Genomic DNA, 23,466 nt, shown 5'->3' on the forward strand with positions numbered 1-23,466 from the left:
AATTATTTTTTCATATAAGACTACCCGTCGTTTTTGTTCTTTTTATACACTTTTCAGCTCTTCTGACACTGTAAACAGCGGATGAAAGCGTTTTAATAGTTATAATTGACGGACCAAGGAGATGTCGCAAAAAAACTCTACTACTACCTCTAGTGTGCGTTTATGTTTTAGATACCCGATCCGGTCTAAAACACATTTGCTAGTTTTGAAACATTTATGTCCTTATGTGGCATAACGTCTGCACAGTCGCAGTGTATTTTTCACGCTATGACATCTGAAACGTGCTGTCAGTAAAAGTGTGCCAGAACACTGTATAAATATTACGCCATATTTATAAGTAAGGCCCTAAAAGTCTCAAAACTATCTCACTGTGAGTTGAATCCGATTTAGTCAACTACGTCAAAATAGCTTATCCTATAAATTCCTCAAAAGTTGGGCTATCAAATGCAAAAAAGATTTTTTTCTGCGTCCAAACAAACACGTTTTAATTCGGAAACAAAAGCCTTTTGTAGCAAAAACCATTGTAAAAAGCATCTGAATTAGAGTCAACATTCTTTAATTGCAGAATCATATGTTTAGTTCAGTAGTGTTGCATTTTTAAAGTATTATACCAGGTGAGTAACGGAACGCGTACCTTCGGTATCTTCAAGGAGAGTTTCTGTCCGTACGCCCTTAGCCTAGGGTTGTGCACTCGCAAGCAGTTGTGCTCACGCGGTGAGCTAGATACACGTTCCGCCACGCTCGCCGCTACGCACTCCTTATTTTCAGATTCCGTCCCATTGCGGTTCTGGTATTCTATAAAAATATATTTAATTATATATTTGATAAAAGAGTAACGCCTTACTTTTTTTTAAATCATGATGTAAAAAACACATTAGGCCTAAATTTATAGTCCACGACAATCAGACAAATTTGTGGCATATTGGGCTCTTGGCAATTGTGCGTTGTAAAGTAAATATCAGAGGGCGTTCCGGTATTTGAGAAGAACGTGCGTGAAAGTGAATTTTAGAAGATTCGTGTAAAAAAATACTTAAAAAATATTTAATATATATATATATATATATATATATATATATATATTTGTAAACATCATCCCATAGTTGTTTGGCTGCCGTAGATAAAATGAAATCAAGTTGAATGTTTGTCTTGTCTTTCAACAAAATGCAATCATAAACAGAACATCACTAACAAGACTTTTGCGAAATAGAAAAAAACATCGATTTACCTAAAACGGAAGAAATAAACCAAACGACGATACATTAGCCAGAAAGGCCTTGAGAAAATTGCTCTCCTTGATTCGAATAATAAGGAAATCAAATCAAGATATAAAATCTTTATCATGAACAACTTCAAAAGGTCGACAAATTATAGATATGCAAAAAGCCGAATAAAATACTGGAAAAATATTTACATGAATGGAGATAAAAAGGCGAAAAGATTAATAAAAAATCCAAACTGAAAAACCAAACAACGGTTGCTCAAACAGCGAAATTTCAATGAAATGCAAAACAGAAAACAATCACACCGCAAATGAATCTATTCGCAGAATGAAATCTGAGTGTTGTATTCCTCAGAGCGAAGAAATGATAAGATAAGCAATGTTTACAACTGTTATGCCGAATGATTAAATTTCATATTTTTATCTGCCAGGGAAAATGACGATACGAAATAAAATAAAAGCGTATTATGAATGGGACGATGTATCTATGAATAATGACTGCATAATATCGGCATCTCCTTAAGCGCACCGTTCTCGGGATGATTCTCAAAGGAAAATAATATTTAGGATCAGCACCAAACATGCGACAAAGCACTGCTTTAACTGCACTACGAGAATTCCTAATATTCATAATTTTCCTTTTAAAATCACCCTGCTATTTAAAATAACGCGTGAAAGCCAAAATTTGAACTAATTTACGATAACGAAAGTTACTGGCAAAATCCGCATTAGATTGGCTATTTTTAGTCGCATCTCCAACCAATCTGTGATCAAATTTTGTTACAAATATTTCGCAGCTGCTTGTAATGGACTTGAATATGAATTTGGAAAAGCAAAAGTTATATTACATTTTATTATTATTACATCCTATTTTTATTACTGAAACAATATTATTATAGATTCCTAATATGGTAAGCTAAGCGTTATTTTGAATATTTTTTATAATGATTATAAGATGAAAGATTAGACTATTGATATAAGCAAATAAACAAAAATGATATTAGAAATGCATTCTTATGCATGTTCAAAGTCAGCAAGTCATTATTAATTATGTGACGGTACGCTTTAGGGTTATCATAGTCCGTCAACTTCTTAAGCAAATATGCCCAGGAGTAATGAAGATAAACATTCAAGAGCTTGCGTCGAAGAATAACAATGAGGCTCTTTCTTGGTTAATTAGGAATAGAATTCAATAAAGAAAAACATTAAAATCTCCAGTGTTTTATATTTTGGGTATATTTTGAGTAAAGCGTGGGAAGTTAACGAACTATAGCTCGGTTAAGCGTGGCGTGCATGACGCACCGGGGGACAAGGTAGACGAGGTGAGCAAATCACGGAGCGAGCGAAACGCGCGACGAACGCGTGCCGCCACACTCGACCCTGATGGAGTGCGCGGTGATTGCCCTTTAACAAATATCACCTTTACCAACCGATACTATGTGAGCACAAGCTGAAATAAACCTACCTATTTGTGTTTTAGAAAATCGAATGGAGAATTTGAAACAAGTCGATAAATTACTAAAATCGATTTTACAGTTTGCACTTATTCTGGTTGAAGTTGGCTCTCTGGGGAACTTCCCACATATAACCTCAGGGTACTTTTGAATTCCTAAAAACTGTAACTATGCAGTCAGTAGTAGTTTACTTCAATTACGCCCAACTGAGATCGCACGAATAGAAGACATGTTATACAGAAATAATACTGTTATTATAAATCTATTTACGAGATATAAGTATTATTCGTAGAATAGGTCAATACATATCTCTTATCGTTATTCTGTCAGTTGTTGGCTATATGTCGTTTAAATTTCAAATTGTTAAATAGGCACTGTGTTTTTTTTAAATAATTTATATACCATTAAGAATATAATAATTGAACTCATAAGCCGTTTAATTTTAAATGATGATTTGTTGATAATAGCGGTTGTGATCTCAGTTCTCACCTGCATCCGCAGCAAGCTCGGCGACACGACAGAACGTTTCAAAGTCGATGGTATCCGCATTCGGTGGTAAACAACGTTCTGCAAGATCGCGCGGTACCCGCGTCGCATCCTTAAGTGCTTCGACGGCTCTTGCGCGTGTCAAACGCGCGTTTCTGCCGCCTGCCGCATCGTACGCGCGTTTTAACCGTAGGATTGTGTGACCCAAGGGGTGACGCGGGTGCGTTCGCGCGCCCCGAAGAACAGTGCGTGCGCATCGTAACGCCGTGGGGATATCTGTAAATGCGGGCAACCCCCGTCTCTCTACCGCTTCTTGTAAAGTAGCACGCGCTCGCGATAGCTCAATGTATTCCCTGGAATAAATAAAACAAATATGTATTAGTTATCGGTGCCTCCCAAAAGAATCTTGACTAATCTTTTAAAACTGAGTTTGTTGGAATCTACTATCCGGCCGTTTATACTAAATATGTCAAATAGTCTGTTTCTTAGGGAAAATAGGCTATTGTACCAGGCTATGACCCATAGTTAACGTGGCTGAAATCGCAGGGCATAGCTAGTAACAAAATATGAATTAGCAACCAAATTTAGAATTTGTTGGTGTAAAGACAATACAAAACGTATTAACACACAATAATGAGAGATCTTGCATAATACAAAGGTCTTTTGCCTTATATTAGTCTAGGTGGGATTGCTTCACAATAAACAATAGTCTCATCCTTTCGCCTATTGCGTTCGCATGTAATCGAAGTTCTTAAAATAGTCCCAATGACGTTTGTAAGAGTATTGAGTAAAAAAAATCTTTGAACATTGCAGGCGTTATATATAGCAGAAAGAAAGAATGTAAGAAAAATCGTCACACATTTGTGTAAAATTGTAACATTTGTATCATTAATTTGTTTTAAATAAAATTAAATGTGTGTCAAAAGAGCTGGCTCAGTATAGCTGCACTAAAAGGCTTGATTCACTCTAATTTGCGAAAAACATTCAAATCTATCCAGTCTGGTTAATCAAAGAGAAAAATCACAAAACTGCAGATACAATAAGTTAGGAAGGTTGTTTATTACTTTTTAATTTACGCAGGTTTCGTGTCTATACCGGAGCAAACTCAGGAGTTTTCATTGCAACATATTGGTGTTAATTCTATTGTACTTAATCTCTTTTCGAGTAGTTATAGCTTGAATAGCACTACTTTTAAAACTGCCAATTTACTATAGTTTAGAGATTAGCGATTATGCACCTACAATAAAATTATCACTAAGTTCTTTGCAATGTAAGAAACCATTATACAAAATTTCATCAAAAGTTAATAACAGAATTGCACTTTAGGTCGAGATAGCGAAATAAAAAGTAGCTCAATCTGGTCTCCATCGAAATATATCACGTAAATCTGGTTGCTCTCTGTTGTTGTTACCCTATGCTAATCGCCGTATGTACCGTTGTAGTAGGTAAAAGCACAGAATCAAGAACATATAGAATCCTCATTCAGCCATTATCGCATGCAATGCGTTGTATCCAAAAACAGTGAAAACGTCCCGCGCACGTCTCACTTTACACCCGCGGAATGTTGCTAGCTCACCAAATTTTCCCAATTTCCTCATTCTATGCTTAATGTTTTCCAAAAGAACAAACATTAGAGGTAAAACAACTATTGTCAACCGCTAAATGAAATGACAGAAACACTACTAAAGTGGAATGCTTTTTAATGCTTCATTATTAGTCGTGTACACGGTTTCTCAGAGCACAAGCTCTTAATTCTGTGGGTAAAAGAATATTTTAATGAGTATGCCTTTTTATTGAATTTTTTCAATAGGTACTTCATTGTAACCTATATTAGTAAAGATAAAATAGATAAATGAGAACTAGTGAGGATAAAAATTAGGTAGACTAACTGGTCTGAGATGGTCTCGGATCCAATGGTCTGATGGCGTGAGTAGGGTCGCAGCACCAGCAGGAGGTCTCTAGGCGCGGCGGCGAGATGTGCCGCTTCCACGCTAGCGGCAACCGCTCGCGTCTCGCTGTCCAACACGAATAGCAACGCCCGCGCTTCAGCCTTTGCCCGATGCTCTACCTCTATCAACTCCGTCGACCAGTCGTCTACTTGCTATATAAAAAAATACATACTAGTTAAACATTATTTAATGTCTGTTTTTATATTGGCAGAATACGAAAATTTAATTTCATTTGAATTGAGTTCCAATGTGGTTATTGTGTTCTACCGTTTAATTAACATTCCTAAATACAAAGGTTAAATACATAGGTATTTGGTTTTTGGTTTGGTATAAAACAAACCTTTAGAAATAAAACCGCGTAAGAAATTTTGCGCTTAGACTGGATTGTAAAATTGGTGCATTGAAAGCGAACAAAATGGTGTTGCATTTAAAACTCACTTTTTTAGTTTGGCCCTCTTATGAATTGAGCTTTATTCTTTAAAAATTATCTAATTGAATTAGGCATTATCTGTAAATGCTCTACATAATTCTCATGAGACCAAAATAAAACGATATCGTTATCTTTAAAAATTTACGAAAAACGTGTTATATCGGAACCTATTTAACTTGATGCAATCACGTAGGTAACTGTAAGTGATACTGAATACACAGAATCTACCATTGAAACACGCATTATCTCCTTCGATGGCCTATGTTCCTACATGTCGAAACGGTGTATAAACATAACCCAAAAAAAAATATTAAACATTAAGGAATTATAAAGTAACGCAATAAGTAGTCACAGCAGGTATTATAAAGGTATGGATGAGTCGCATTTTTTGTACAAATTAATGACACCAGTATACGCTCATAAATATTATATGCATCACCTACCTACAAATAATGTCTCTAGAATACAATAAAAAAAATCTTATAAATTTGCATGCGTAAATTAGTCACATACTATATTTAGGATCATGCCGACGTGTTGAAATTTTAGTATATTCAAATTGAAAGGTCTATGGCACTAAAATGCAAAGCTGATCACACCATTAGATTGGATACGTATATTTTAAAATGTGGTGCCCCTTTATATCATGTTCACGAGTTTGAGTTATATAAAAAAGATCGACAAAAATTTCAAACGGAATTTGAAAAATCAGCTCGGATTTTGAATAGTATTATAGCGTAAAGATGGTAGAATTTAAATGAGAAGGGAAGAACTTCCTATTTTGATGTCCGCTTTTTGATCAGCAGGATGTAAAATAAATCTTTTGATTTATTGTTTATTGGTTTAAAATCAGAAAAGACTACTTCAAGTTACTTTAAGCTTTAACTTCACCTATGCAGTAAGTTGCAAAGCTAAGGTGGCAATGGGAATTGGCCCATAACTTGGTCGATCGATGTACGTTCCAAGTTTTTGGAATGGGGACCTCGATTAGTGGTATTGGTTAAATATTACAGACAGACTGACAGATTTGCCCGCTAGCATCCTAGCCCTTGACTGCAACCTCATCTGCATCATCATAGATGAGGTTGCAGTCAAGGGCTGACTTGTAGAGGAATTAAAAAAAAAAAAAAATGGATTTCTGTCGGTTCATGTGATAATGATGTCGGCTTTATTATTGAGTTATCAACTAAATAATATTCCTATTTGGCAAGAAATCGTATTGTTTAGATACTTACAGGATTGAAATATGTGATGCCCATCTTTTCAAGCATAGGTATAGCGATGTCAGATCTCCACGTAGTAGGGTTGCACGATCCGCCCAGAAACACTTCGCAAGGAGGTGGCGACGCCTCGCTGCCTGCGCAACATTACATTAGTTAGTTATCACACCACTCTACAAACGCTTGGATTTAAAATTCTAAACATATTTAGTTAAATATTGGACAGAAGCAGGCATTACTTTGCGGAATTCCATGATATTCTCATCCATGGTTGGTTCAGCAATGTTAATTGTAGGGTAATACCCTACAATTAACATGAAGCTTAGTTTACTATACTCCACGAAAAGTAGGACAATCTGTACGGTGCAATTTATAATTTCAACTTAATTTATTATCAACTACTACTACTAGTAGAACTATTATCAAATACTCCACAACTACTTCTCTCAATTGAGAGTACATTTCCGGAGATCTGTCTGGTACTTACAATTGAGAGTACATCGCCGAAGATCTGTCTGGTACTCTCCATTATTTAAAGTACTTTGTCAAAGATCTGTCTGGTACTCTCAAGAGAGTACATTGTCGATGATCTAAGCAGATAGCTATACCAAGCGGCATGGAGTATAAAGATTGAAGAAATTGTAATTACACAATTAATTAATTAATGAAAAAAATTATATACTAATAACCATACCAGCTAGGACAATATCCTCACAATTCATTTTTGGCATTTAACTTGACGGAATGTCATTAAATTTTTTAACGGGACTTAATTAACTGTGGGTCCCGTACCTTCCTATACATATCCAGCCTGCACCTACCGGATCCCTTTATAATTATGAGGATTTAATTGGTTTAGCTATCTATTATATAATATTACCGCTCCAGCGATATTCAAACTTATCTCATTCAATAGTAATTTGATAAACATTATGTCACTCCTTTCCTAAAAAGCGATATTATTTTCGCTGAATGATTTCTGATTCCAAAGTTAAGTGTTTGTATTAGGAAACAAACACTTTCATCGTTTATTTTTGTGAATTCGCCATTTACGATCCCGCTTATTCCGTCACCCTCGGGTAAAGGTCAACGACATTATCAGGCTGACATCATCAATATTTTATATTTATTTCTACGCTTTACTTTAGCTTTCATTAAAATTAATGTTTAGTGAACTATTTAACCAATAACATAAATCTATCTACTAAAATACTAACACTGACTGGCTGAAAAACTGAGAGATAATGCCCTTGTTACCTATACCTCTGGGTATTATACTGAAGAAGCATGAAATTTTGCACAATAGTTTTATAAACATATCGTTTTATTTTGGATAGCGAATTTATTGAGAAAAGTTTACCGCCCTTAGTGGTGCGATAAACGTAACATCATATCCTTGCTATATCTGGTTTTGACAGCCGATTGGCGCAGTGGGCAGCGACCCTGCTTTCTGAGTCCAAGGCCGTGGGTTCGATTCCCACAACTGGACAATATTTATGTGATGAACATGAATGTTTTTTAGTGTCTGGGTGTTTACCTATATATTATAAGTATTTATGTATATTATGCATAAAAATTATTCATCAGTTATCTTAGTACCCTAACACAAGCTACGCTTACTTTGGGACTAAATGGCGATGTGTGTATTGTCGTAGTATATTTTTTTATTATTTATCTGGTGTAATTCCGATCAGCAAAAACGGACATAAGTTGCATAGTATAATCCACAGTAAATGTTCGAAATTTATATAATCAATGTTATTAAAAAAAATCTGATTTAATATTGAATTCAACATTAAACAAAACAAAACTTATATATCTTCTGAAGATTACGTATTGATTTTATAAACTTGCAGCGTTTTATATCAAACAAATTCAAAATTTTCAAATGGCAGATTGAATTAAGTAAGTATTGCTATCGTTATCTACAGAGTGGAAAGGAAATACTAAATTTAATATATCTACTGAGGACTTTGTATCAGATTGATTATTTATTACTAACGTAAGGCGTACATAGCGGTAGAAAATCTATTTAAGATTCGCCTTTCGAGATGATTATTCAATAATCTTATTCTATGGTCGACTCGGAAGTGGCAGGCAAAAACTATGTTACCCAATATAGAGATACGAGTATATTTTTAAAATTGTATGTCGTAGTTATAAAGATATATAAACAATTTAAATAAGAAGGACTGCCCAAATTGAATAGTTGATTTTCAAGGGTACGAATAAGTAGTAGTAAATATAATTTATGATACAAATACCATACTGATATGAATATCATAACTTGATATCTGGGCAGTTTTAATATTGGGTGTAGGTGTGGTATCGGACAACCGATTCCGTATTACATATGCAGTAGATTTAATCACGTGTTCGAGAGCATAAGCCCACGCTCTTAAACCTAACAACGAGCATCGTGTCTAACGTAGTTCTACGTCAATACCGTGAATAATGCCATTTATAGTCCTAAGATAAAGGAAGACAACAATGACCACGATACATTTGCATCTGCACATGATTATTCATAAGCGTTTTTGGATATATGTACGAGTATAACCAGTGTTGCTATGCAACGAAATTTGTATGATGTGTAATGCTCTGACCCTATTTCTAAGATATGATTGAAGCACGCAAAAGAAGTACTGTTAATTATTAACAATTGTACTGTGGTTGAACACGCAATGGTGCGAAGATAATAAATAGTACAATAAAGATTTAAACAAATATAGCAATTAATTCCTCATTCTTTAAGATAATGGATTGAAAGTAAATATATCTTTGGACCTGTAACGAATGAAAGTTAATTTATAACTATTTGTTGACGTACATTTAATATTTATTTAAACAACTTTATTGCATATAAAGGAAATACACTGGAACACTTACATTAACATAAATTATATGCCAAAGGCGGCCTTATCACTAACAGTGATCTCTTCCAGGCTACCTTAACTATTGGAATAAGGCAATGAGAGACGGGAAATCGCAATAATATATATAGTATATATATATATACTATATACATAAATAATTAAATAAAATAATAAATGTAATAATATAATATACATAAATATAATATATATTAATAAATATGCATAAATACACACACATATACAACAAGTACTAGATTATCAAATGCCCAACCCGAAGGTTGCTTGAAACAGATCGCTACTTTGCTATAAGGTCACCTTATTGATTGATTAATTTCAATGTTTGCTACCAGTGTATACGAGTATGTGGTTTATAATACAGAATAATATTCTACTAGTCTAGATAAATCACATGCTGTTTAAGTTAAACGATTCAAATGTAAAGTTATATGCAAACAGAGATAGAGAATATTGAATGTAGAGCCAATATACACGGCAGTCCATTATTCCATTTTTACCGGAAGACATGCGAATACAAATTTAGTTCGCTATAAATAAGAATGACTAATATGATGATACACCTTAATTTAGAAAGTGTTCCATAAAGGTGAACGGTCTGTACGACCTGGTGCCCATGGTAATTATTGATGGACCTAGCGTGGGCTGTGGACACGTCGGCGAATTCTTGAACAACCTAAATCAAGTGTTCAAAAGCGCAGCAGGTAACTCTCAGGAGGTATTCAATCATCACCAGCCAGTTGTTCAATCATAAGTTTGCTTACTCCAGAAAATGCAATGTTTTGATTAAAAACAATAGAGAACAGAAACACCATGTTAACAAATAGAAAACAAATCTAACCGTTTCAATGAAACATGTTAAATGTTGACATTTCAGAGCACAAAAACGTGGCCAACACAATCCAATTCGGGATCAACATTCATTGCCAGAATGAAAACGTAAACATAACGCGTGGTCAACAAACGCACTGAACATCCCTTCCTTAGCCTTCGCACAGATGTAGAGGAAATGCCTTTTAATCTACGCGATTTTATAGTAAACATATTCACGTCACCCAATGGAACTAACACATTTTGCACCGTAGTATTTCATATTATGGATTGTTTGCGTGAATAAACCGTACCGTTTAAATGAAAATTTTTAGTTATTACTAATTTAATAAAAAAATAATGTTTACGAGGTTTAAAGACAGCAACGCACAAGGCACTATCATGGTTGTGGGCGGCATGGCTGCGGCTGCGTTTGACTCTTGACACTCGCGTTATTACGCGCTGTCCCGGCGGGCGGTCGGCGGCCGACTGGCTTCAAGGCACCACGGCAGCCAAGCCAACTCTACGTCCGACAACTAGCCAATTCCGCATTTTAAAATATTCCGTTATTTCTATACCACCACAATGACATGACACACAATTATCATGGCGATGATCCATCCCATAAACCAGTTATTGTCTTATTGATTCGTTCCCCATTAGCTCTGTCATGCTATAATTGTGCGTATTTTGCACGCTCGTAGCGGCCACTTTGCGATTGATTGCCGGTACAGGAATAAACAGTTTAGTTATTAATACATTCTGGGTGCAATTATAGCTTATTACTTTACATCTATTTCAAAAATTTGACGTACGATTGTATATCTCTATTAAGATTTCTAAAAGATGATTTCAATATTACTTTTGAACACTGGTATTGAACAAAAGTTCTGTTTTTATATTCTTCTAAAGATTGACTTCTAAACCTAAACATTTACTTATTTATATTATGTATTTGAAAAGGTCATCATTTGTGACAAATACTGTGCATACCTTAAATGCTTAAAATGGGTCGTCACCTCCATAGGAACGTTCTTTTAAAAACGACTACTTGAATTACTTAGAATTTGAGATGGCAATACTTAGAATTTTACTCATATATGTTGAAATACTGGTTTTCCCTAAATATCACTATAGAGAAAATGTAACTAAACAATTCCGCTTCGTCCGATGATATCTTCCGGGTGATAAGGAAACGTGGCGCGCCTATTTGTCAACGTACAAGGAATCTCACCGTGATCGTTTTATTCTTATATGTGTAATATATATAAGAATATTTACATAAATCGTACGATGAAAATAGAACGAAGTTTTTCAAGATCTCACAATGATTTTGAACGCAGCGTTTAAAAATATTGAAATGGGGACAAGATAACTACCGATATTGTTGCTTCACTAAATAATGTAGAATACATATCTGTCTATAAATGACTTCGTACTAATCGAAATATAAGATAGGAAAACAACACATACATTTTATTAGGGTGTTTCTTTAGTAATGCAGTAGTAAGTTACACTCTGTGTCTATCGTATTTTCTCATTAAAAATGCGCAAGCAACAAGACTTCTTCACGATTTCACTTAAAGTAAATTATAATTATTTATATTTTATATTTGTACTCCACATCAAGTTCAGAAAATAAAAATATAACATATACTTTAAGTACGTATAAGGATACAACAGGCGGCTTGGGTACAGCTAAGTATTAAAACAATGAAAGCTTTCAAAATGTATTTTTTAGAAAAAAACAAACCAAAGTCTATTGTCTTTAAGGATATTCTTGCTGTACGAATTGCTAGATGGTAAAAATAAGGGTGCAGATAAGTCGATAAGTAATTCTGAAGTGTTTCCAATTCGGACGAAGAATCTGCAACGAGTAAATTTCGAGCCGTTACCGCAGAAACAGTGTATCCGACAAAAACAAAATGCGTTTTTAAGTTCTTCTCTTTGAAAAATTTTTTTACAGTATAATTGGCTCGGGATTATATAACGTTAATTTATTAAATTTAACAGCACATTTCTAATAATATTTCAATGAACTTTCGTCTGTAAAATTTGTGTCTTGTCGGTTACACTTAGTCGACGTTAGTGGCTATATAATTGTCGACCCACCTAGCGACCAAGCCAACTTAGCCTAATCGACAAACCAGCAGAAGATTTATATTAATAATTTAAATATTTAACAGATATGCTGTGAAATTAAACTTTAACTTAGTTAAATTTCAATTCAAAAATTTAACATTATCTATATTTATAAAATTTCATACAAAAAAACTGCATACATCAAGCCTTTACCGCCAAATTAGCGAATACCATGAATAAAAAATGTAATTTTTTTTTTTAAATGAAGGTTTACTTAAATATTTTTAAACCTTGTCTTGGAATAAAATTACGCCAATTAAAAATTTATACTTTTCATTACTTAAAACGCACAAAACTTAAAAATTTAGTGGTGCGTGCTTGGATTCGAACTCGGTCCCCCGAAAGTGAACTCGAGCTCTTACCCACTGCGCTATTACCTACCGCCTCTTGTATATATATTGTATATTCTAGTAAATCGTGTTTCCACCAAAGAAACATTAAGTCTGGTGTGTCTGTGATTAAGTTTGGTGCATCTGTTCCAGGCACACAGCACTGCAGTGTTTCCGCACTCTGTTTATAGTTGGTGCGGAAGAGCGGGAAGGCCACGCCCGCGGTTTATTTGAGTTTGTTTACATTTGCGTTACAACATTATGCGGAACTAAGCCCTTTTATCCGTATTGTTTTAAAATTATGTGTAAACGTTTAACGCTTCAAGAATTCTTGACGCAAAAACAACGCAATTTGCATAAATCGCAATAAATAATTGAGTGTGTATGATACTTTAAGAAATTTTAAACCCGTTTTCTTTTACTTGTAGCTATATCTACAAATAAATCGATTAGTATCAGTAATTCAACTAACGATAACGTACAAAATATCCTTCATATAAAGTTTTGTTTACAGCTTATACTCGGTTTAAGCAGGCTGAAACTGATTCTTATGATCTTGTGCATAAACGTGTGTTCATAGGTATCATCAGGATAAATAATATTCGTTAAAAACTCTCAAGTCCCAGTATCTAACTTTTTCATGAAAAATGCAATTATGCGTAACTAGTATTATAATCCGATCCTTTTGTTGTAAAGAAAGATCACTGTTTATATTCCTTGCTAAGTGAAAGCCAATAGCGTAGAAATCGGTCGAATTCGGTAAAACCAATTTTATCTTCGACTTATAAATGTAGCTGATATAATAACTTATTTTATGCACTTGTTTAACAAATCTTTTATTGACAAAATTCATGTCTATTTAAATCCGTCAAATTTAGAATTACAATGGAACAACTTATAAGTATAATCTTAATATATATAAATCTCCTGTCACGATGTTTGTCCGCGATGGACTCCTAAACTATTTAACCGATTTTAAATTAAATTGGCACACCGTGAGCAGTCTGGTCTAACTTAAGAGATAGGATAGCTAATAGCTTAGATCTTTAATTATAGTCGCAATTTTATTTTATTGCAAATTATTTGTCTATAATTAATTGATAGTCACATGTTATATATATATATATACTACTATAATCATTTAAGGCTTAGCGATACTGAATACTTTAAAAACAAAATCAAACGCAGACGAAGTCGCGGGCAACAGCTAGTTAATAATAAATATTTGCTTAATTTACGTTTAATGACTATTTTGTATCAGTAATCATGATTTCGCTTGTAACACAAGTGCTTCCTGCTCCTCGAATGTAATTCCGAACACGTGATACAAAAATATAATATCATGATCATACCGGAACATTGAATACGCAAAACGTACAAATTTAGACATTACCACCAAGGAAACCGAATTACAAACCATATTCATAACATTTGATTGTGTCATCGACGTTAAAATGCATCACAGTCGAATTTGCTTTCGGACTGACATATGGTGTTTGAGTAAGACACAAAAAAGCAACAACCCCACTTATATGATTTGAATAAAGTTAAACATAGTTAAGCTCAGTGGACCGATGACGATTGACGAACTACAGTTACCTACACAGATCAGCGTGCGTGTAAATTAGAAATGGGCGAGGAAAATAGCTCGGCAAAACCGATGTTGGGAACCCAAGGTGCTGGAATAGCGACCCGTTTCAGGTGAACGTAGCCTTGGTCGGCCCCTAACGAGGTGGACAGACGCCATTTTATCGAGTCGCTGGGTGCTGCTGGAAACTGCCTAGGACCAAAGATTTTGTGAATATCTCTAAAAGACCTATATCCAGCAGTTGATCTCAATCAATCGATTTAAGTAATGAGGTACGTAACATTACATTTCAACCCAGTTTTTGGAATACTGCTGAAAAGAACGTAAAATGAATCGTTACTGAATTAAGGGAATGAGATAGCATATAGGTACGAGTATAATTTTTAAATCCATCCATCCATAGACAGACTAGGCACAACTCGTAAGTCCTTCTACGATAATGTAAACTATTACAGCTACCTACAGCTATCGTTATTTTTCTTAAGAAATTGTAGTCTGTATAAAAAAGATTGTGAAACGAAACGGAAAGAATTAGTATATAGAGCAGATACAATTTTTTTCCGTTTTCCGTTACAAGATAAAGGTCTGGAGTAAAAGGCAATGCAAAAAGATCATAGGAGCTAAGTGCTCTTCGTAGCTATAAACTTGCAAGATTTGATAACCAAGACGTAGTAAGTACCTATAACTATCTTGAGACCGGTAGACAATGTGTAAACAAAAAACATCGTCATATTTTTACGATCATTGTGACTTAAATGTACTCTGTTAATAAACAAAGATGCGCCGCGCGATGACGTCAGCCCACGGATTCCCTACGCACTGGACGATTCAAATTGCGAACTCATTGCATTTTGTTTGTGTTTAAAAAATCAAAAACATCAGCAACATATTGCATTCTACATTATTTAATAGTCATAATTGTTCTTGAGATAAATAACCATCATCACACGTTCATCACACAAACATTCTCCAGTTGTGGGAATCGAACCCACGGCCTTGAACTCAGAAAGCAGGGTCGCTGCAGAATGCGCCAATCGGCCGTCTCGGATAAACGTTGTGAACAAACTGGCAATACTCAGAACCAAAACTAAATCAGATGTACATAAGCTACTTCAAGATCAGGCTTTCTTTTTTCGCACGGGTCTCTCGTTAGCTCGTTCATTATCGTTTATAAATCCCGTGGGAACTTTCCCACAAAATGATGACTTTCCGTCCCTTCATCTAACTCTATGCCAAAAATTAAGTCGATTGGTTGGATATGTTAGGGCGTAAAGTAAAGGCAAACCAACAAACACACTTGAGCGATTAAACGCATTTAGTAGAAGTAGAGCTTTTAGTGACAGAGCTCGTCCGTGGAGGTGGAATTATTTGTCTCCTCATAGATTTACAAAAATAATTTTAATAACACACAAAAGTAAAATGCCTGTTGCAGAAGAATTGCTTTAATTGTGTTGTGGCTTTTATATTGTGCCAAACACAACATGCATCTACAGTCTTGCCAGCAGTGATTGGATTATAATGCATACTTGCTCTAAACAATCACCTGAAAAAGATATTTGGAAATAAAACACTTGACCATCTAACTATCGAGGTGGAATTACAGGCATAAAGGGCAATAAAGTGATGGATGGCATGTTGCATGTCCTGCGAAGTGTTGCTCTGTTTATAGGCGATGGCTTTCCACTTACCATCAGGCCAACTTCTCGGTCGGTCAATTAATTTATTACTATAAAAAAATAATACAATACTGGTATCGAGTAAGCTTGGTTTTATTGTAAAGTCTATAGTATTAAGAGTACAACATCCGCATCAATGGCTGACAGAACCGGTGTGGGCGCAACGACAGTGAACTTATGTCCGACCCGGCCACTGCACGCGGGGATGCCGCTAAGAGTATTTCTGGATTGATACCGTGCGGAAAGTTAGTCACATAATCGGCGATTCGGATAGGATGTATATTAGCAATATACAATCTTTGAGAACTTTAAACAACCAATATAATACACTAAAACGGACCAATTCTAATAAGTTTTCTGAAACGAAAATTAGCAACTAAATACAATTAAATAAATCTTAGCTTTTGCCTTCGACTTCATGCGTACATAGGTAACAAACAAACAAGTGAACAGACTAATAGCCTTTATTAGCCACCGATGACCATAGTCAATGGTTTGTTTGTAACCCTAATTTGAATGGAAGTTTCACGCCGCAACCATAGTTCCCACGCGGTTTGTGAAAAACTGAATTTCACGTCAATCAACAATAACTATCTTTATAGTTTGCCATTGCAAACTTCCTCGCTAAATTCAACAATACTGTTAAATAATGTATTCAATATATAGCCCTTCAGTAGTATAAATGAAAAGTATTAAGTATAATATATGTACGGCCTCAATCAGGCAGTGACGGACGATGGCGTCTCAACGTCGACCTTCCGCAAGACAAAATATAAACGTACACTACGTCGTTAGGTACCTACGCGCACGGAAGAGAATAGCGATCTTTATTTCTCTTATACCTACGCTCCAGATCGTTAGTCACCGAATTTCACCAACGAATTGGTTGGCGTACTCCCGTAGGTGGATAGTCATTATAGACTAACGAACTCTATAAAAAAGGATGCTTTGTCAACTGTTTCGAAATATTAAAGTGTGTATATCTTTCTTCTTCAACTATAGCAATAATATTATTAGATATTTCAGATCACCCAGCATTGAAGTACATCTAGAATTCAAAGATGCTATAACTTTCTTTTAAATTCAAAACTATTCTAGCTATTTAACATTATCAACCCGTTACCGTCCCACTACATGGTACAAGTCTCTGGACTTTACAACTTTCAGGCATGCAGTTTCCTCATGTTTAACTTTACCGTAAAAGCATGTGATATAAATTTATTGTTTAAAACGCACGTAACTCCGTGAAGATATAAAAGGTGCGTGCCGTGGTGATCGAATTCTGTACCCCTGATAGGGAGGCATAAGGCCGCTCCAATTCTTCTCTGCTTTTATAGCTAAAATAAAATCCATATTCTTACCGTTAACATGTTTACAAATGGACTCCTTATCCCGAAATTCCTTTTCTATGCTCCACACAGGTGACTCCGGCTTATTTGGTGTTCTGTTGACAAAAGATGCACACATAAATGCACGATTTATGAAGCCACAGAGAAATTAACTTAACACAAACATGTAAGAGTGTTGATTGTTATGTACATATAAACTCTAAGGCGCAAGCCGCGCCGAAATTATTTTGATTAAAAAAACGATTTACTCCGCTAACTTCAAAAAACATAGGAATTACCTACCCTAACCCCCGTTTTAGCCCTATAGTTTTCGAAAACCCCTGCGGTTGTAGCACCCTAAAACGCACCTACCGAGTTCTGTGTTTCCTAATTCTTACAACCTGGGCATGTTTAAAACAAGAATCAATAGGCATCTTAGGCAAGCGCGTCCCATCTTAGGCAACAACTGCACTTTCAGTTAGGTGAGATTTTAGAAAAAAAAAACCTTCTAAATTTAAATGGCCGTGACATGCGTAGGTATCTCATACAATTTCCGACCCGACATTTTACCCCATAAGAAGTAGGTTTTTGAAATAAAAGCAGCCCAGCATGACCGTTGTATAATCAAAAGCCTGTCCTTTGGAGTCCTCTCAAAATAGGTCCAGCACTTTCAGAGATTTACCGGAACAAGCAGAGACAGACAGACATCCAGTGATAATTACTGTATGTGCATAATATGTTAATAACTCATATGCATTAATAGATAGCTGTTGTTTTGTTATACACTTGTAATATTTTATTTATTTGTATGCATGGATGTAGGAGTCTGCTAAAGGAGCTCGTACTGCAGGTTACCCGTCATTGTTCTAGAGCTTTTTGCAGCAACATTATGTCGTAACAAAGACATGCATGACCAAAATATTACGCGACACTAAAGGGTCAAAGCTCGCGTTCTCGGCAACGGCAGCGGTGGCCGCTACGGCGGTTCAAGACCGGGTACGCATTGTACCTACTGCCGTCCATTGAGCACGTCATCGACAGAATTAAACTGATTCATGCTGCACTTGAAGCGTACACGGAGGACACTAATTATGCCATTATACTTAGTATAGTTATTTATGATCAAATCGGATGCTGTAACGTTCGGAATATTCTTTGCTAGTATTTGATAGTGTAGGTACTATTAAGTCACTTACTTATAACCTACTCCATCCCTATTTATCACTACAGAAATACAAACAAACAAACGCACTTTCGTATTTTTGATGAAACATTAATCTTATGTATTATATAATTAAAGTACTCATTATTACCTACAAAAAAGTCCGCGAGGAAATGAATATCAAAGGTAAGTCGCAATAGCAAATTTGTGTTCTAAAATTTTATTAGATCAAAAGTGTCGCAGTTAGTATCGTAGTATTAATTCTTATTCCAATAAATAGTTCTATTATCAAGGTCATTTAGCATACATTGCGGTAAAAACCTTTTTAACACGCTTTTATTAGCTTCACCTGTATGTATGTTCGTAACCGACTCCTTTGAGCTCGATTTTGTCCTACATTGAACGATCATATACAAAGTTTGAATCAAATGATTCAAACTATAATATCTGTCAATAAAGTATTTATAACTATTGACACCATGCACCCCACGCTTTTTTTACAATAATTTTTTTTAACTATTATTTTTATTTATTCTAATCGGACGATTAAAGTACAATTTATCGCGAGTTTCAAAAATTTAAGGCCCACTCTTTAACAAAACTTAATAGAATAGAATATAATTTTATTGTTTACTGTTTACACATAGAAAGGCAGTTGACAAGGCCTAGAAATGTATTCAAAACAGTAAACCCACAGCCGGACGTACAATTATATTATTAAATAAGTATAAAATTAAAAATCACAACATAAAATCACAATATAAAATCAGTGACAAAATATATATAGGTATAAGATTTTATTAAGAGATTAATAATTTAACAAAATTGAACAAGAAAAAAAAAAAAGTAAAAATCATTAGAGGCAGATAAATTAAAACTAAACAGATCCAGAGAACAGTCTCCACGTCAACTGTCATCGAAAAATTCATTTAAAGAGTAATAGGCTTTAGCAAGCAACCAATTTTTTAAAACTGTTTTCAATTTGAAGATAGGGAGATATTTTATATTATCTGGCAGCTTGTTAAAAACTCGTATCGCCATGATGTATGTACTTTTGCGGTATATATTACAGGCTATGGGTTAATTGGAATTTTGTTTTTAAAAACTACACCAGATTTCATTACAAGTATAAACAACTTAAAAATTTGCTTTAAAACAAAAACAAACAGCTAGTAACTGGCGGCTCTTCGCGACTTATTCCGCGTACGTTAAATAGTCTAATGCAAACTTTAACTTTAATTGGCTCGTTCAAATAACATAAATATTCTTCATCCTACAATCTGTTAGAATGTATTACGAAATACCTTTATTTCAGGTCAGACATTCCTCAATTTGATTCTAAATGTTACGCTTTAAGATCATTATGTAATACTTGATATTATTTTAATACAATTATCCGTTCTCCGTTCTTGTCTACAATTTGTTTTACTGCCAAGACTTTATGCGCAAATAGCTAAAATGCCTGTCTTATTACTATGTATAAAGCTGTCATTACATCTGAACAAAACTCAAGTGGAAGTCATCTGTAATATATACAACGTTATATTTAAACAATGATCTAATCCACTCTTCCTGAAGTAGAAGCACGTATTAAATATCTAAATCTAACTAGGTACATGATGTATTTTTTTACGTCTATAGCCATATATAAATCAATTGCTTAATTAATTCATTATTTTATATCTAAATAAAATACTAAATGGTTAACGTGAAAGTTTCTAAGGATGTATGGATGTTTGTTACTCTTTCACGCAAAGACTAGGTACTCGAAAGTATTTTACTGAAATTTGGAATTTAGATACCTTGGATTAACACATACTTAGGCTACTTTTAACCCCTACGATAGTATAATTCTTACTTTTCATAGGGTCTTAAGCATTGTATTGTTTATTTATTATTATTTCTAACACGCTGTCAGCATGGCAGAGCTTATATTCCAGTCACGGAATTCGATTATCTTTTATCTTGATTTAAGATCTTCAGCTTTGTTTTAATCTAAATTAAAACGGAACAAAATAATAATTATTCATTAAGTATAATGTATACAATCTGCGGTGATTGCCAAGTGGTTCACACCTCCCTTTGGATGGACTGAGTTCGACACCTCTATTTTAGAGTGTGCGGTGGACTACGGCTAAAATCCTTATGGGCGTAGTCCACCACACTGGCCAAGTGCGGATTGGTAGTCTTCACAACCCTAGAGAACGTTATTAAGAACTCTTAGGCATGGAGGTTTCCGCAGGATGTCTTCCTTCACAATTTTTCACAAAAAACATAACTCTTACAAGTTAAAGAGATGCTTGCCGGGGATCTAGCTAGGTGGCCCCGACAACTAGGATATCATCGCACTTATGGTTAGGTTAGGTTATTTTATTGTTAGATATATAACGGACCTAACCGGAAGTGAGCATGAGAAAAGCTCAATTATGTTTGCGGTCATCAGCACGGTCATTACTTGCAACTGGGTGATTATTTTATTGCAGTTTAGTCATTGGGATTACGGATACGGATTTATTCTGCACAATAGAATGACTTAATATTATGATAACAACATGTTTACAATAAATAGACACTTGAGGTAAATTAACAGCAGGTACCGGGTAGTACATACTTTAAACAAGTGCGTATGCGCAGGAGTTAAGAGTCGCGCATTAGCGCAAGAGCTAAATTTTTTTATATAGGAATAATTGACGGGCCAAGCAGATGACCCATCTGATGGTAAGTTTAAAACTATTGTCTATAAAGAGAGCAGAACTTCGCAGGGCATGCATCCTTGCATGCCCTGCGAAGTTCTGCTCTCTTCACACATCCAAAAGGAGACGCCCTTACACCATCGCTCTTAAAATTTAATTATTCCGACAAATGAAACTATGCCCAGACAGCTATTACTTATAACTAAAGCTAAGGGTTTTTTGGTAATTACGCTAGGTAACAGAATAGGGGTTTTAAATTTCAGGATCAGTGATCATTCAGAGGCGGAGGTAAAAATTATGACACACAATTTGTATGAGTTTACACTTATCCATATCAGTGACAGAATTTTGAAGCGTAGGTAACTGTGTAATGTCCAAACGAAACAAAATTTAAGAATATTCTGTTATCGATGAACACAGTTGTGATGTTTTGTTTGCCTATTGATCAGAATAGCCCAAAGCAACAGAAAATAAAATAATTTGAGAATTTATAATTTCCGACTCATACTCCAACATAGTATTAACAAGCGATTTAACGATGCGCGGGTGACGAAGACTGCATCATCGCCTACCATCAGGTGAGATTGCAGTCAAGGGCTCAATTGTATTTGAAAAAAACAATGCTATTTAAACTTCTAATATTTTGACTATGTGATATTGTTCAGGTTTTGTAGTTCTTAGGTATCCATCTTCCGATCTTTCAGTGTTATATATAGTAGTTCAATTACAAAAACAGTCCATGCTTACTGTCTCGTCTGTCTTGAGCACCGTCGCAGTTCCGCCGCAAAAACGCAGAACTCTCCAAATGTGAGGATGAGAGATTTTCGCCGCGCGCACTGCCGAGCGCATACCAGCATTTCAAAAACTGCAACAAAAAAAATAATTTTAGATTAACGTACACACAAAAACGACGTCACAGGTTGGAATTAATGAAACACGATTTAGATTCTATACCAGTTTTCTTATTGATCTGGGTGGCTTAAAGTTATATGTAAGTGATGTTTACATAGGATAAATAAAATTCATAACTACGCCCCGAGGTTCAACCCGCCTAAGTTCCGATTCGGTGGGAACTTTAACAAGCAACAGTTATGAACCTATCAAGATTGATCGCAATCGTTTTAATAAAATAAATTAAAAATACGTTTTGAATGATAATTATTACCACTATACTTTTGTTTCTACCGACTGTTTATTAAATTTTTGTAACACAAGCTACTATTGTAACTTAACTCTAATTATGATATATAATATATTTCCTAGCACGCCAAATAATGAATTTTGCTTGCTGCAATTTTCTTGACATGCTCAATTTTTGTATGTTTTAAGTCTTTATTGCACACACACATTTTATATAAATTAAACACAAATACAGAAGAAACTTAAAATAATAAAAATAAAATAGAGCGCGCAAAGGCGGTCTTATCACTAAAGCGATCTCTTCCAGACAACCTTTGACGTTAGGAAAAAAAAAACTAAATTTTTGTTATCAAGCCTAGGAATTCACTTTCTCATAACTTAGCTTTCTATTAAAATATCTACGTGTTATTAAGCGTTTAATATAGATGTCGTGCAATAAATGTATTTTTTGAAAGTTTATTCGTTTAATTGATTTATTTTTATCATATATTGTCAGTGATCTCGTAATTCCATGATTCGTTTCCTTTGTGTTAATAAATAGTGAATTGAGTATTTTAATAATTAACAACCATCCGCATTTTTTCATTTAAAAATGAGGAAGGATGAATTCTTGGAACGCAATGTATCATGAACTCATCCAAGGAACGAGCAATTAAGGAAAATACAAAAACACTTTATTTTAGCTCTACGTGAAATAATTCAAGCTGCGATAGAACTTCGTTATACACAAATAGTCTACTATGCTTTAACTAAAATTAGAAAATGGCGAAAGCTTGTAAATCGCTTCCTTTATTGGGTTAAGACTTTTTCTGAACCACTCGTTAATCCTTATTTTGCCTTAAAGCTCAGGCCAAAACAAGGCTACTGGCTTATATACTTGGCCAATCACAAAGCCTGCTCAAACCAGCGCGTCTTGTGATTTGACGTAAAGCATGCCACGGCAGACGCG

The 23,466-nt window shown here is 34.8% G+C and overlaps 1 protein-coding gene across 5 annotated transcripts in view; it reads right to left on the reverse strand.

Moving 5' to 3' along the window:
* LOC120623219 overlaps nucleotides 1-23,466 on the reverse strand; it is an 87,232-nt gene that overhangs the window by 8,899 nt on the left and 54,867 nt on the right. For 4 of the 5 annotated variants that reach the window (XM_039889111.1, XM_039889110.1, XM_039889107.1 and 1 more), the window contains 7 exons: nucleotides 22,125-22,242; nucleotides 17,556-17,638; nucleotides 6,774-6,895; nucleotides 5,049-5,260; nucleotides 3,163-3,512; nucleotides 2,522-2,623; nucleotides 635-795 (listed from right to left, as the gene is read on the reverse strand). In XM_039889111.1, coding sequence (XP_039745045.1) covers nucleotides 635-795; nucleotides 2,522-2,623; nucleotides 3,163-3,512; nucleotides 5,049-5,260; nucleotides 6,774-6,895; nucleotides 17,556-17,638; nucleotides 22,125-22,234 — 1,140 coding nt within the window. In that variant the 5' untranslated portion in view covers nucleotides 22,235-22,242. The remainder of the gene's footprint in view (nucleotides 1-634; nucleotides 796-2,521; nucleotides 2,624-3,162; nucleotides 3,513-5,048; nucleotides 5,261-6,773; nucleotides 6,896-17,555; nucleotides 17,639-22,124; nucleotides 22,243-23,466) is intronic. The other variant, XM_039889108.1, reaches the window with a different exon arrangement.

This window comes from Pararge aegeria, chromosome 4 (genome assembly GCF_905163445.1).
Source record: "Pararge aegeria chromosome 4, ilParAegt1.1, whole genome shotgun sequence".
In the NCBI taxonomy this organism is placed as follows: domain Eukaryota; kingdom Metazoa; phylum Arthropoda; class Insecta; order Lepidoptera; family Nymphalidae; genus Pararge; species Pararge aegeria.